The 16,618-nt window shown below is 42.3% G+C and overlaps 1 protein-coding gene across 1 annotated transcript; it reads left to right on the forward strand.

The window, feature by feature from the left end:
* The first annotated feature begins 3,211 nt into the window (after positions 1–3,211).
* LOC121879576 lies at positions 3,212–6,847 on the forward strand. Its single transcript, XM_042386247.1, has 2 exons — positions 3,212–3,271; positions 4,247–6,847. The coding sequence occupies exon 2, from the start codon at positions 4,259–4,261 to the stop codon at positions 6,614–6,616; it is 2,358 nt and encodes a 785-aa protein (XP_042242181.1). The 5' UTR covers positions 3,212–3,271; positions 4,247–4,258; the 3' UTR covers positions 6,617–6,847.
* The last annotated feature ends 9,771 nt before the right edge of the window (positions 6,848–16,618 follow it).

A 16,618-nucleotide genomic window follows, 5' to 3' on the forward strand; every position in this document is an offset into this window, starting at 1 on the left:
TGGTGGGTTGCCGGGATCTGTGGTGGGCTGTCGGGACCTGTGTAAGCTGGTAGGACAGATGACATCCTGTTGGGTCGGTTCTCTGGAGGTCAGGAACCACGGAGGATGACCCGTCTTGTGTTATGGTAATGGTGTCGCCGTCAGCTTGTGTCCTCTTTCTGGACGACGGCTTCTTCTTCTTCGTCTTCTACACAGACATAGGTACAGGAATAGATAGAAGTACGGGTACACAATCAAATTACAGGACGGTGCAGATACAAGCAGAGGTACAGATACAAGCAGAGGTACAGATACAAGCAGAGGTGCAGATATACATAATCCCAACCAAACATAAACACTAACATTTTCCTTGTAAAGTTCCCTGTAACCTCAACCATGACGTCACGGATACACCTCAATAAAGCAGGGTTGGGTACCATTCACACCCAGGCAGGATTAAGGCGATATCACAACCCTGAACAATAGACGGGCCCCACAAAGCCTCCCTCCCTATCAGTCTTCAGGATGCAAAACTGTCGCCGACACTGTGATGGATGGCCACAGACAACGCCACCTATGTTCCGATAACCGCACTATAAAGGGGGATTATCACTCACAGGGGATACGTATTATATTAAGGCTTATTTTCTCTACCATGTTAGTAGTTCTTGCTGTTGTTAAAAGATTAATTGAAGAGAGAAAGTTATAATATATATTTCGAGTTTTCTTTCCTCATATTTTTTTTGTGTCACTTCTTTTGGCGCACGATTACTTACGGGAGTCAAGAAGGGAAACTTGGGGGTATTTTCGTGTGATGTTTTTAGTTATCTTTTATACCACCGATGTTTTCTTGTTTATTCTTTATAATTCACATACAAAATTAATCTTCTTATATAATTTTGATACGTAATATTTTCTCTTAATATTTGCTGTTATGAGAGTAATGCGAATGGCAGTTGATGATAGAAGGAGGAGATAAAGACGAAGAATAAATACTGATAGGAAAGAGATGAAAGTTTGGGAGGGATCACATGAAGATTAGCCCCCCCTCCCACAGTTAATGTCACAAGATTAAACAATCCGCAACGCTACCTTGGAGGGGAGGGGGGGAGGGGTTAGGTTAAGTTAGGTTAGGTTAGGTTAAGTTAGGTTAGGTTAGATTTGGAGTGTTTAATCATCAGTTGAAATAGCTGGGGGTGCTAATCTTCAGTTGATCCGATGAGACTGCCAAGAGTAGGTCTCTCTCTCTCTTCTTCTCTCCTTCCCTCCTCTTTCTTCTCTCACCACCCACTTTCCCTCCCTCCCTCCCTCCAAGGTTGGCCACCCATCTGACAGCTCTGTTCTATGAAGATTAATTACCTGACTATAACAATGATATCACGCTGTTGACCCTAACCCTGTACACCACCAGTATTGATCTGGGGAGGTGTGGGGATGGGTGGGGAGGTGTGGGGAGGGGTGGGGAGGATAGGATAGGAGAAGAAGAGAGGGGAGGGTGGGAGTGGGAAGGAGGATAGGTGGTAAAAAGGAAAAGAAGTATATGGATAAAGGAAGAAAGGGAGAAGAGAAGAAGAGGATGAGGGAAAGAACTAGGGAGAGGAACGATGGAAGAGGAGGATGGAGGGGAAAGGTTGAGAAGAGGGGATAAAAGAAAGGGGTGGAAAAATGAGGAAATGGTTTTGGTGAGAAGAGGAAGAGGGGGAGAAGGAAGAGGTTGGGGAGGAAAATAGAGAGAGAAATAGGGGAGGAGGTTGGGGAGGGGAGGAGGTTGGGGAGGAGGGAGGTTGGGGAGTGGGGAGGATGTTGGGGAGGAGGAGGTTGGGGAGTGGGGAGGAGGTTGGGGAGTGGGGAGGAGGTTGGGGGAGTGGGGAGGATGTTGGGGAGTGGGGAGGAGGTTGGGGAGTGGGGAGGAGGTTGGGGAGTGGGAGGAGGTGGGGAGTGGGGAGGAGGTGGGGGAGTGGGGAGGAGGTGGGGAGTGGGAGGAGGTGGGGCTAAAAATTCTTCCGCCGATGAGTTGCCATACTAGTTAAGCAAAAGTTGGTAATAGGGAAGGTCGAGACTAAGGGAGAGGGGGAAGGAGGGGGAAGGGGGTTGATATTGGCGAATCCCCAGGAACCCAAAATGAGCGACTGAAGAGGAAGAGTCTTGAAAACCCATGCTAAGGCTCTCTTTCTCCCTCTCCCTCATCTTGGCCCCTCTCTCTCTCTCTGTCTGTGTGTGTGTGTCTCTCTCTCTCTCTTCCCTTAATGCAAAGCAGAAGAGCAAGATAAAAACTCTTCCCGGGCTTTTCTTTCTAATTATGAAGAAAACTCAAGTCCTTTCAAAAAGTTTCTCATTTCCAAAACTTTGTCTTTTTTATCCTTTGAGAGGGAAAATTAAGAATTTTTCCCTCCGTCAACGACTGGCAGAGTGGTCCTGACGTTGTGTGTGGGGGGAGGGGGTGATGGGGGGGGGGGGGGGGGGTTTTTGGGGAGGGGGGGAAGAAGAAGTGAGGGTTTTGGGGGTGTAGGGAAGAGAGAAAGGAAGGGGATGGGAATTAAGGGGTGGAGGAAGGGGGAAGGAAAGTAGGTAGAGGAGGTAGGAGAAGCATCACCCTTCCTATCCCATTCTTCTCTTCTCCTTCCCTTCTCCTCTCCCCCCTTCCCTTCTCCTCTCCCCCTCCTCTCCTAGTGTTATTATCTCAAAGTCAATTTTAATTCTCTCTGCTTCTCCTACCGTGCGTCTTCTTATCACCATTGTTCATCTCCTCTCGTTTATTAGTCTCTTGTGTGTATGTCGAGATCTTTAGTCAAGATTACCTATTAAAGGTTTTCTGGCTCATAGGACCAACGATCAGTACAGACGAGATGATGAAAGAAAAAAAAGGTCTAATTATCATTCGTCTTTCAATATTATGTAGAGAGCAGGTGAGTAATCGGGGCAGGTAAGGAACACACACACACACACACACACACACACACACGCACACACACACACACTCTCTCTCTCTCTCTCTCTCTCAGGGCTTTTAAGTCCCGGTGACAGAAAGAGAGAGGAAATGGTAGCTAAAGATAAGATGATAGACGAGTTGTGGAGTGTCTCTCTCTCTCTCTCTCTGACGTAAGGTTAAGTGAAAGAGAGAGAGAGAGAGAGAGAGAGTACACACACCCCTACCCACCCTCGAAGGCTCCATCCTACCCCACACATGGACAAAGACTGAGTAAGGTGTAGGGGGGGGGGTGTAGGAGCGTCCTGTGTATCCTGTGTGAGTGTTCAGTTGGCGTCCCTCCGCCCCAAGGATCTGTTGTTACTGGTGTGTTTTAGTGTTCTCTGTTCTGTTCTTCGTCTGTGATTAAGTTCTTAGTTGTTCTTCATCTGTGAACCCATAAGACCAAGCCGTTGTTTTCACCCAGCCAAGACTTGTATCCCAATCTACCCTGTGCTTGTCCAGTCGTCTCAAGTCAGTAGTATGCAATTGAATAGCGGTGATTAATCTCTCGTAATATTAAGAAACATTTAATTCAATACACACGTTTTTTTTCACTTTAATAATATAAGATAATATAGAAATTTCCTAAACGTAAATGGAATTAAATAACAAACTATTAAAAAAAAAGTAGAATTTACACGTTGGGTTTTTCCTTCTGGTTAGAATTTTGTCGAGTAATGTGATATTGTTGTGGTGGTGGTAGTGGTAGTTGTTATTGTGGTGGTGATGGTGTGTGTTGTGGTGGTGATGGTGTGTGTTGTCGTGGTTGTTGTTGTGGTGGTGGTGGTAGTGGTAGTTGTTATTGTGATGGTGGTGGTTGTTATTGTGGTGGTGGTTATTGTGATTGTGATAGTGGTTGTAGTGGTTGTTGTTGTGGTGGTTATTGTGCTGGTGGTTGTTGTGGTGGTGGTTATTGTGCTTGTGGTGGTGGTTATTGTGCTGGTGACGGTTATTGTGCTGGTGGTTGTTGTGGTGGTGGTTATTGTGCTTGTGATAGTGGTTGTAGTGGTTGTTGTTGTGGTGGTTATTGTGCTGGTGGTTGTTGTGGTGGTGGTTATTGTGCTTGTGGTGGTGGTCATTGTGATGGTGGTTGTGGTGGTGGTTATTGTGCTGGTGATGGTGGTTGTAGTGGTTGTTGTTGTGGTGCGTCATCAGTTTCTCTATACATTCTATCCTTTATCATCTAAGGTTAAGTTAACAAGTTAGGTTAGGTTAGGTTAGGTTAGGTTAGGTTAGGTTAAGTTGTTATATTTTCCTTGATGTTTACAATACTTGGGTCTTATGGTCATTTCCTTGCAGCTGAGCAGGAAGATGGGGTGGCTACGTCATCGTTGGAAGTACTTAGCGGGGATTACTTTAGTGGTGGCGACTGTGGCGATACTCATTCTCACTAAATCCTTGAGCGAAGTGACTCGAGGATTTCACGAAAAATCCCACAAGTCCTCTGACGATAGTCCTGACGCTCATCCTTCACGTCTAGTACAGGAGGGAGGAGGAGGGCGTTCTGGTGATGTCCTTAATACAAGATTTGGTAACGTGAGGGCCTTCAAGGATGGAGGTGGTGGAAGGTCTAATAGGATGGAGAGTCTCAAGTTCCAAGTGGATTTTGTTGCTGATGATGACGAGGATAAAGATGCTGAGAGAACACGGAAGGTTGGAAGCTTCGTGACGGAGAAACAGTCATTATCCTTCAATCTGAGACAACAACTCGACCCGGAAACATCTTCGCGGCCTCCCACCACGACCTATACAAGTATTGCTGTAGAAGGTAGTTACTCCAATGACTCGGTTGACCTCGGCAGCGACTCAAACTATACAACAGGAATGAACAATCCGACTGATGATGTTTATCCTGATTATGAGTATTATTATGACGATGAAGACAATATTCTTCCCACATTGAGAGAGATATCGTTCACAAGGACTCTCTTCTTCTGTGAGTACATTTACTCCGCCATGTACGGGGAATATACCAACTTTACTGACACTGTGATTCCTTACGGTAATGCCTCGTTATCTGTGGTTAGTGACGAGAAGTTCCTGAACGTGTGTTTACCATTTTACCTGCGCTTTAATACAGGTGAGTGTGAGAAGAAAAATCGGATCACTGTGTGTCAGTCTGACGAGATCGCCTTCCTACACCCTCATGGCTGCTGGAGACCTTCCAGTGACGATGTGCTCTTCGAGAAGCTTCTGGCCGCGACGCTGCTGCAGGAAGACGAGGTTTGCTTCCAGGCCGTGTGCGACGGGAGTTTCCGCGTGGTGGAGAGGGTAGTGCAGGGCATCCTTGTCCTCTTGATCAGTCCACACACCACCCAGGGAGCCAACGCCTCTTGCTACAAGTACGTTCAGGAGTATTATGCAGGAGGACCCTTCGGTAGTGAAGCTGTTTATATGACGAAGAACATCTACTGGTCCTCCTGTTTCATTGAGTATGATGTGTTGTGGACACGTGAGCCGGAGCCACTGGGTCTAGTGCGCGCCTGGAGTTACCTGCCGCCTCAGTGTCGTGCAGGTGAAAGTCTCCTGGTGACGCTGGTGGTGTGTGTTGTGGTGAGTGGCGTGACGGGGAATATACTGGTACTTGTGGTCACCGCCAGAGGGGGTCACCGGGGAGAACCATCGAATCTATTCCGCACGTCCCTCGCCCTGGCAGATCTGATACTCTGTTTGTTTGTGCTTCTGCCTAGTCTTAACGTCCAGTTGTCCATAATTGACGGCAAGATGCTGGACCCTCAATTTCACAATCAGTACGACAATATCAAGGAGACGCCTCACTTGACTGGCACTCGGTCAACACGTATTGTGGTTGACGGCGGCTATCAGTTATTCTCAGCCATGTTGACGAGTTCCTGCTCTATCATTTCACTGTTAACTTTATTTGCTCTGAGCTTTGAGCGATTTATTGTCACCGTCAAGTCTATTCAGCGTAAAATTCTGTTCACACGACCAAGGGTACAAGGCTTCATCGTCACCACCTGGGCCACGAGCCTCCTGACCGTGTTGGCCCTCATGCATAGCGATGGTGGGAATGTCGCCTTGTGGTACTCCTTCTACAAGCTTTCGTTCGGAGTGTCACCACAAGGGTTGAGAGTCACCCTTCCTACAGTAATGGCTATTTTAGGTATAGTTTGTCTGCTGACGGTAGTGTTCTCGCTACTTGCTGTTTGTCGCTACACTATACAGAAGGCGAGGAAGGCTGCAGAGATGAGAGAACTTGGTGAAACTGATTTAGACCAAAGTAAGGAGAAGCCTATAGGTGTCCTCACCATTATGGTGCTCATGACTATCTTCTTCGTCTTTTCCACCACCCTGGCCTTCGTGGCCTCCGTCCTCCAACTCTCGGCCGCAAGTGTCCCCCGCGTGGAGTTAGTGTGTTACCTCTGTTGGTGGGGCTTCCTGGCGGCTGCCTCCTGGAATCCTTGGCTTTACCACCTGCCTAGTCAGCACTTCCGGCACGACGTGATCGCCATCATCACCTCCCTCGTGCCAAGGAGTATGAGGGATCAATCCTGGCTACGTTCACTTATACCTCAACGATGGCGGAAGGATACGTCACCCTCGGATGGAGTCGACATCGAACTGAACACCGTAAAGAAGAAATCAAAGAAGTCCACAAAGACACTACCAGGGATGAGAAATAAACAGTTTCGAAGTGTTGTTATCTAACACAACGACGCCACATTTGATGTATATTCTGTACGATTGGTCTTGGTAGCTTAGTGACTGCTGAACCTCGTGACTGTGAGGGAGAATGTACAGTTGTTCTCAGTTACTCTCTGACGTGACCCCTGTATACATGTAGATGACCCTTGTGTAGGTGACCTTTATATATGTGTAAAAGTGATCCACGTGTCAATATAATGTAAATATATAATAAACACGAATGAAAAAATATAACATTGAGATATTTTGCTTACCACACCAATAGGAGGGAAACATTACACATAGTTGCCACTTTGCATGATATAATTTCATAAGATTTGTCCCTATAGTACAAAGATATACAGAAAACGGGAGAACTACTGAAGAGGAGCTGAGTGGCACAGGAGGTTGAGGTGACACCTTGACCTTTGAGAATACTTCAGGCGTCCGGATGTGAACGAGGCTATCATGACGAACTTTAAAAGCGATTATACATGTTGAACTATTACTACTACTGCTAATATTACTACTAATGATGATGATGGCACTTGACAAGACCATAAAAAACAATGAAAGAATCCTACATAGACAACTGGCCTCCTACCCTCGGCCTGGCCACCTCCCCTCGGCCTGGCCACCTCCCCTCGGCCTGGCCTCTTCTAGTATTGTTATTTCCTGTCGGCGAAAAAAAAAGTCTCGAAACGTTTTCTGTATACAAGTCTAATTTATCCTTTCTACCACTTAGCTTAGTAGCCGTCTGGTGTGGTTGATCTCTTCTTTACTGTGGCCTTCAGTGTCCAGTGTTAGTATGAGAATTGTGAACGCTTGCAAGAATCTGTCAGTGTGTGTTGTGACTGTACCGAGTGTGAGCTTATTCAGGACTACACTTATCCAAAACATATTTAGGTTCAGATACATTCAGTAATTCAGTGCCAGTGTGCCCAGTACTTGCCAATAGTGTGTAACAGAGATGTAAGCGACCACCCAAGCGGATAACAGGTGGATCAGTGGTGAAGAGGATGAATCGTAGGAGGAAATGGTATTACTCAGTGGGAAAAAAATGCGATGTTTGGGAGTTATTCTTGATGACTTCCCTACTGAAGGTGCCTCGGGTTACTGAATCATAGTACTTACAAAACCTTTAACTTTTCCGATTATTTTTAGGTTCTGATTTATCCTTTTGACGTTTAGATTGACACAATATATACATTGTTTCGCTTCTTCGACTGTATGACCGAACTTTGACCAACATTTCCCACTTTGATAATAAGTTGACCCATCTTCTCTCTACACAATTATAATTAAAATCATCCTTAAACACCTAGCACTTTACCGAAATATTTATTGAGAATTAGGAAAATAATCAATGAATCAAATGTAAGCCAAAGAGAGTTAATGATAAATTTAGATGAGTCCCCCAATGATATTAGAAAAAATGGATCGCAAAGTCTGTTCAGAAAGAAACCACAGAAAACGGTTATCCTGTTTCTAGCGGTAACTTAATTATCTGTTTCAAGTTACATTGCTATTTCTAAGTTACTGTGAGTTATAGCAGGGGCAGTAATAAATCACCTGTAGATTAGACACCCCAACTCATATCACCTGGGGACTAAACACGCCTACGCTAGCTGGAGTGGGTTATATTAAATAGATAGGATAGGATAAGTGATGTTAGGATGATTAATATTCAGGTGAAATAATCTGAAGTGTCTAATTATCAGGTAAGCCGTTAATAACCACTATTTATGAACCAAATATATAACAGTTTACTTCAAATACTCTACACTTCTATTGATAACCAGAGGTGCGACACTACACGAGGTGCCTGGAGACTTATCCACACTCACCCTCAGTAACTTGTCTGTCACTATTTCACCTCATTAGTAGTCAGGTGAACCAAGGTCGGTGTTACCTGGTGGACACAAAACTCTCCTGACCACACACTTAAGACTCACTGTTACGAGACATCATTCCTCTCATGGTCCGCCGCTCACACCTGAGGTCCTGGGTCTGTGTTTATATAGACAGTTGAGTTTATTGTCCTCGAGGCTTGAGTCAGTAATAAAGCTCTGTTATTGTGTGAGGGAATCATGTGACACACACATTATATATATATATATATATATATATATATATATATATATATATATATATATATATATATATATATATATATATATATAAATATATATATTTCCTTTCTCTCCTTCCCTACCTTTCCTCTCCTATCCTATGCCATCCCCCTCTCCCCTCCCTTCCCCACCTCTCCCTCGCTCTCCCACACAGCTGACCAGAGGGAGAAAGGAACGATACAGTTATCAATCTTCTTGCCAATTTTCACTTGCCCGATCACTCCACCGGTGTATGGGTATTTCTCTTTGGTCGCACCGTTTTTGTGAGAGGCGGAGAGGGCGGCAGTATATTGGCGGAGCATGTTGGTGCTGCCGCTCTGACGCCACCTATGATGGCGCTATGATGCAGAATAATGCTGAATGGCTGCTGTATATATATATATATATATATATATATATATATATATATATATATATATATATATATATATATATATATATATATATATTTATTTTTTTTTTTTATCACCAAGCTCAGAGAAAATGGGATGTTTCCTCTTGGCTGCTCTAATATTCTTCCTCTATCTCCCATTTTTTTCAATCTCAATTCATTTATAGAATCGTGTATTGTTACACCAAACATGAACAGGGGTTCAGCTGAACACATCAATCCTTCTTATACCTTAAATGATCTATTAGTGAACATACTGTACTGTATGTTGAACTCTTAAGTTATACATCATGTAACTAGGAACTAAAGGTTGTGGATGACTGAGCCTTCACTATACACACTCGCTGCATCACTGGTCTGGTGTGTCACTGATCCTGGCGCCCAATTAATTGAACTTTCATCACCTTTAGCCCCGAACACCGTGAGTCTCTGATCCAACCAGGACAAAGTAATACAGGTGTTTATCTTCCCAATACCTGGTGGCTTCCTTGTGGTCAGAAGCTCCACCAGATGAACTTATAATGAAGGCAGGTGTGGGTACAGCACACACACATGGATCGTCCCACATCACATCTTGACATGAGCCATCTGTCTGCTGGGTTGAGGCTGTGTCTGTAATGAAGCTTCTTTGACAACCTTGTAACTTACTGTACCTTCTCTGTTAGCTGAGGGAGTATCTACATTTAAGACGGTTCAGACTCTAGTGCTTAATTGTCAACATGTCGTCAGTGTGTTGAAGCAGAGAGGAACCTAAGGACTTGAGGACATGCAATTTCTTCCTCGGTTGACACCTTCCTTGAATATGGTTGAGGTGGCCGAGTGGACACAACGCTTTAATGTGTTCTAAGAGTACCTGGTTCAATCATGGGACATTACTAATCCATTCAGCTTTATATTGACACCTAAGTTTACAGTTAAGGAATTAAAGACGATCAAGTGCAGTGCCGGTCATGCTGCAGTCTGTGTATGTATGTGTGTGTGTGTCGTTTTGAAATACAGTCATGTTTGTATTTAAGTCAGGGCTGGGTAGAAGCGTTGACTATATACACTATTTTACTCTTTAGATAAAAATAAAACACTTAATATTTCTTAATGGGGGTGTATAACTTATAGTCTATGTGTAAATAATTGTCTTTTCGTTTTGTTGTATTTACATATCCATTCATATAGTCATTTCTCTATAGGATTTTCTTCAGCTATATATTTGTTTATTATTCCGACCCTCAACAATCCATAACTCAATCAACTCAAAGCGGCAAAAGCCATCCATCCCCCCCAAAAAACTCAGGAACCCTAACAGCTCTTCTGGAGGATGTGAAGAAAAGCGACACGCAATGAATAAAGTGGCAACCTCTCTCCCCCCTCCCCATTCCCCTTCCCCCTTCCCCCTTTGCCTGTATTCTACCTGGATCAGTCTCGAGCACAGCGACCGCAGTCGGACTCCTACAATGCTCCCGGTTTGCGGTGGTCCGTCAGATGTCGCCCGTCATGAATACCGGAGGGGACCCCCACCCATAACACGCCACCATGACGCGATGGATTTCGTTACTTTTAATTCCAATTCGTACTGATTTTTTAACCTTCGTAACTACTGTTTGGTCTCTTATATCAATCTTATATGCCGTGAATATGATTATTATAAATTTATCGAGAATTAGCCATCAAAATAATGAAGAATTTAGCGGAATTTAAGAGAAATAAGAGCGAGAAAAGTGACGATGTGTGAACCTGAACAATGAGTGGGAACATAAGCCAGTAACGGGTGAAAGAAAATAAATAAAAAAGACTCAGGTGATGTCACAACGTATCATTCTTCCTTTAACTTGATCAATCTTATGTTCCCAGTTTAGAATTCTACATCAAAATCTTTAAGCGAACTGACAGGTTGGGTGAGACGAGAGAGTGAGAGAGAGAAAAGAAGAGAGGGAGGAGAGAGAGAGAGAGGGAGGGGGGGGATAAAAAGATTGAGTGGTTAATAACGAATTTACTCACTATCTCATAAATGATTTTGTACTTCATGATCGAGGTATATCGAGTATTTTTATATATTCATTTTATTTTAAAATTTGATACATATTAATAAATTTTACGTATTGTGTTGAAGTGTCATGGGCAATTACACACACATATACTGTACACACACAAACACACACACACTCTCTCTTTCTATCTCTCGTTCTCTCTCTCTCTCTCTCCTTCCCACATGCTGTCTCTTTCTCTCTTATACCTCAGTTCGAGAGAGGCAAGAGGATGACGTAGCTACTCTGATTATACATACATAGACATACATACATACATACATACATACACACACCAAACATCTACATTCATAAGCACATAAAACGAAATGCACATCGCCTACCACAAAGGCTTTCAAATAACACTTTCAGAGGAGCCAACACTTCAACCACCCGTCAACACCTCATACCACGTCACCTCCTCACGACAATGTATCCACGACAGGCCAGAACCCCTTAAAACCCCCTTGAACCCCCCCCCCTTCAACCCCCTAAAAAATAGAATAAGGAACTAAAGAAAGAGAAATAGAGTGAAAATATCTGTCTCGAGAAGATGGGTGGAGTGAGGGGGTTCGGGTGTCAAGAATAGACGATTTCTGGTCGCCTTTTAGAAGCCAGTAAGTCGCTCATGTTATTCACCGTCACTGGTCGGTTCTTTCGACTATAGAATAAGTCAATTTTTCTCGCTTTTCTCGTACGCTTTTGTCAGGTCGTAGAGGAACCTAATGAAAACTATTTTGTTTTTTAATATTTATTTATTTATTTTTTATATGAAAGGAACGAACGTAATCATGGAGAAAATGCAGGTATTATTACTAGTTATTATTCATTTATTATTGTCAGATTTTACTGTTCTATATCATTATTGTACTTAATGTTTTATTTTATTATTATTATTTTTTATCATAGAGTCTTTTACCTTTTCCTTAGTCATGAACTTTAAGCTTCATACAATCCAAGTGAATCAACATCAGCTGTTTATCGTATTAAATTCATCTCCAGGAACTCCCAATATTTACATCTGTATTGAAAGGAAATATTTCACTCGTCTTAAACTCAGAATAAATGTAATTATTGTCGAATTTACTAAGATAATGTTAGTGTTAGTGTGAGAGTTTATTCATTATTTGAATCGTAGGAAGACCTTTAAATGTTTACAAAGACAAGAGCAGGAAATATAAATCACATTTCTAAAACTGAAACACAATATATCCAGTTACTCTTTGGTCTCTTAAGGTTTCAGATAGTCTACAGCCTAAGTCGATTAAAATATTTCCCCCTTATAATTTTTTTTTTTGGGGGTGTTCTGGAGGGTTGTGATGACTTGATCCTATTGAGGTAAAGTAGTCTAGATGCTTAGCTCACCTTATACCTGCTGTCAGTCTTAATAGGTTAGGTGACGTGAGAAGTAACTAACTGGTTTGTTGAGTTGGGGTGATGGTACAGTGTGTGTGTGTGTTGGTCGTGGCAGAAAATACCTGTTTAAGAGTTAATCTACTTGTTGGTAAATGTGGGTATGTGTGGGTATGTCGTCAAGGCGGATTAGGAGTTGGATGGATGGATGGAGGTTCAAAATTCATCCCTAAATAGAACAATAAATCAACATTATTCCCTTAAACAGGTTATTTACTACCAAGAACAGCCACCACAACCACACACGAACACTTGTCTCCTCCATTCAATTACCTTCCACATGTGAATCCTCTTAGTTTAATTCAATCCCATAAAAGACGCTTCAGTCACAGAGGAATGTTGAAACCAAAGGATCTAGTTTTGATGATACTGTATATATAACAAAAATAGAGGATTGAGAAGATGTGGCGATGATGAAAGGAGAAAAATCCACATTGGTATTTCTCGTCACGCGTCACCACGATGAGTCTTCGATATTGCTAGGGTGTCTCTACTGTGCCCGCTCGATGTCCCTGTGGTATGTCGTGTTAAATACTTTTATCGTCGGATTTTAAAGGTGTTTTGTGATGATTTAATGTGAATATAAAGGATTTAATGCTCCCAATTGCACTGCTTTAGATAACGTCGAAGTAAAAGGGTTAACTCCTGGGATTTTTTTTTTAATGTAGATGAATGAGATGTGATTAATAAAAAGAAAGTGATGATACAGGATTAGACAATAATTTCCGTCAAATGTTAATCCTTCTTTTCTGCACTAATCTAGGGTCAAGGTCACATTGGGAGGTCAAAGGTCATGTGTATATACTCTGTAATGCCGTCTTGGTCATGGATTTCCTCGAGTCTCGTATTTTAGTTAACGTGTGTTCAGAACGTATCCTGCTCAATGCTTGTCCAGTCTCTTCTCGTTGTCATTATCTTCAGGTACTTAATTAATGCACCTGACCTCTCATTATAATTAGTCTTTTTACTTCGTTTCTTTGACCTTCTTTATTTTCTTTGTCTTGTATCTTCTGTGTTTTCATAGTACTGTACATAGAAGACAAAACAATAACAAAAGTCTTACAGCACCTCTCACACCAGCCGCCAGGGGGAGGACACCCATCACCAGATACGTTCAGTTAGATGATAATTTTAACATACAAAAACTCCTTTTATGAATCCTGTCACCAGAACTCCCTGTTATATTAATTTCTGGTAAGACTAATTTATTTATTAAATAGATCAAAGATTATCAATAGTTCGTAAGATAATGTGTTTAGATAAGGTAGAGTCTCAACTCATCTTTGGCACCATTAAAGTTGTTTTCATGGAGAACTATCCCATATTAAACCTTTTTTTTTTCTCCCAGATCAAATATTCTCAAAAGCTTAGACAAGGAATATTTTCTCTCTATAGATAAGAAAATAGTGTAGTGTAGAGTCGTAGGTCACCATTGACGCCATTAAAGTTGCTGGCACTTACGTCATAAATCCACCAAGGAATGATACGACGTAAGATTATGACGTAAGATTATGACGTAAGATTATGACGTAAGAAGGTTAAAGACTCCAGACACAGGATATTATTACGGTGTTGAGGAGATTGGATGTTTCTTCCTTACACGAGTGATGCTCAAGACGCGGCGCTCCCCTGGTTAGTATTACTACACAAGTCTTCTGCTCTATTGCTTAAAGTCTCCCTCCTTACTTACCTTTTGGGGGGATTACGTCAAGATTAGGTACCTTGGTTAATTTTATTTGATGATTAACCTAACCTAACCCAACCTAAAGCTAACCTAACCCAACCTAAAGCTAACCTAACCCAACCTAAAGCTAAGCTAACCTAACCCAACCTAAAGCTAACCTAACCCAACCTAAAGCTAACCTAACCCAACCTAAACCTAACCTAACCCAACCTAAAGCTAACGAACCTGACCGAATCTAATCTAACGTGACATGATATAACGTGATATCCTCTGGTGTTCACTTATCACATGAAAAACAAGCTCGGGTGCCTAATCTTCATATGATCACTTTTTCTTCGTGCATACATCAGAGAATTAACCACAAGATGCTTATAATAAGACAACTCCTACAGTCAGAGTCACAAACATACACACATAAAAAAAACAATTTACAGTAATATATTTTTTGTCGTAACTAGTGATAGTATAACTCAGTATAGGATCAGTGTAATTTAAACGCCATTTTGCTTCCCTCATTTATTTCGTGGTTTGAGAAATAATATTCAAAATTTTGTCCTATATTGTTATTTTTCTTAATTGAAATTGTGGGAAAGAATTTTTTTTTTATTTTTTTTTTTACCCTGAGAGGTTAACAAGATGGCGTCCCCGTTACAGAATCTCAAAGACCTACGTTACAAAATCACTTTAAAAGACCAACGTTAATACAGAATCTTGAAGACCATGTAGACACCAGACCAAAAACCCCGAGAGAGAGAGAGAGAGAGAGAGAGAGAGAGAGAGAGAGAGAGAGAGAGAGAGAGAGAGAGAGACCTGCGCCGCTAAAGGCTTCAGTCCTCTTAACAAACTGTGATGTGAGACATTTGCATAGTTACGTGTGGTGATGTATGAGTCGACGCCACAATAAACCCCCGACGCCTCTATATATATATCCTTGCCTCCATAGCGCCTTTATGATCCTGAATGACAATGGCATAAAACGCGGGAGGTAAAGGTAACTGTTGATAAAGACCGGAATTGAGAGAGAGAGGGAGAGAAAGAAAATAATAATAATAATAATAATAATAATAATAATAATAATAATAATAAGGTTAAAACATTATACAAAAAATACAGAAAAATAAAAGCGTCACCCCTCAAAAAAAAAAACGTGAAACAACAAAGAAAACGGATAGAGCGTTAACCGAAAAAAATGGGAAATAAAAGCGATCGTACAAAGGGTCCGCCGACACAATGAAAGACGCGACAGGGAAGAGCTACACTGGATTTAAGAGGATGGTGGAGATTGTGACAAAAAACTAAAGAATGGTTGCGTCCGTCTGGCTCATGTCGATGGCATACGATGAAGGCATTACCATACTTAATACTATGAGCTATGGCCAACCTTTACCGTCTGCCCGCCTCTGTCTCTCTGTCTGTTGGTTTGTCTGTCTGTCTGTCTATCCTCTCGGTTGTTAACGCCTGGGAAAGAGAGAGAGAGAGAGAGAGAGAGAGAGAGAGTCTGTTCATGGCGATGGGTGATAACGCCTGAGAGAGAGAGAGTTTTATTGACTGATGACTGATCACACCGACGGCTAATGACATCTTAAGAGAGAGTGAGAAAGAGAGTGGCTAATGAAGACGAGATGTGAGAGAGAAAGGTAGACGGGGGCAGTTAATTACATTGTCTTAGATAGGTAGATGGAGGTAGTACAGGTGTGCTATCAATCAACCTCAGGTGTTTCTCAATCAACGAGGTGACATGGCAGAGGTACAGGTGTTTCTAGATGACTGTCTCACTTGCACATCATCCACACAGTACAAGATGATGAGGGATGTGCTCGTGTGTTCATAGGGATGTGCTCGTGTGTACAGAGGGATGTGCTCGTGTGTTCATAGGGATGTGCTCGTGTGTGCAGAGGGATGTGCTCGTGTGTACATAGGGATGTGCTCGTGTGTACAGAGGGATGTGCTCGTGTGTACAGAGGGATGTGCTCGTGTGTACAGAGGGATGTGTAGGTATAATGATTGGAAATAATTTTGTGACAGTTGTAGAAAGGTCGAGATTAGGTTGTTGTTGTTGTTGTTATGCTGTTGTTATTGTTGTTGTTGTTACTGCTGTTATTGTTGTTATTGATGCTGTTGTTATTGATGCTGTTGTTATTAATGTTATTGTGTTACGGTGTTCTGAGAGTACCACCAGGAGCAGCAGCACATGTCTCTGAAGGCGGCGACGAAGCAGCAGTTATAATAAAGGAGGATTTATCGTGGCGCTCGTCCAGGTGAGGGAGATAGAGACGTGGTTGACGGAGTTAGTCTTTTGTAGTACCTCGACCCCCGCGGTGTTGCCGATTTGCATAAGCCTTTATCTTAATTTTTTGCTTCCACCCTTTCCACCTTTATTTTGTATTC

Source organism: Homarus americanus, unplaced genomic scaffold, assembly GCF_018991925.1.
Source record: "Homarus americanus isolate GMGI-L3 unplaced genomic scaffold, GMGI_Hamer_2.0 scaffold9741, whole genome shotgun sequence".
NCBI classification, from domain to species: Eukaryota; Metazoa; Arthropoda; class Malacostraca; order Decapoda; family Nephropidae; genus Homarus; species Homarus americanus.

Coding starts and splice junctions, on each gene's coding strand:
- LOC121879576 (XM_042386247.1), top strand. CDS start 4,259: ATGGGGTGGCTACGTCATCGTTGGAAGTACTTAGCGGGGATTACTTTA.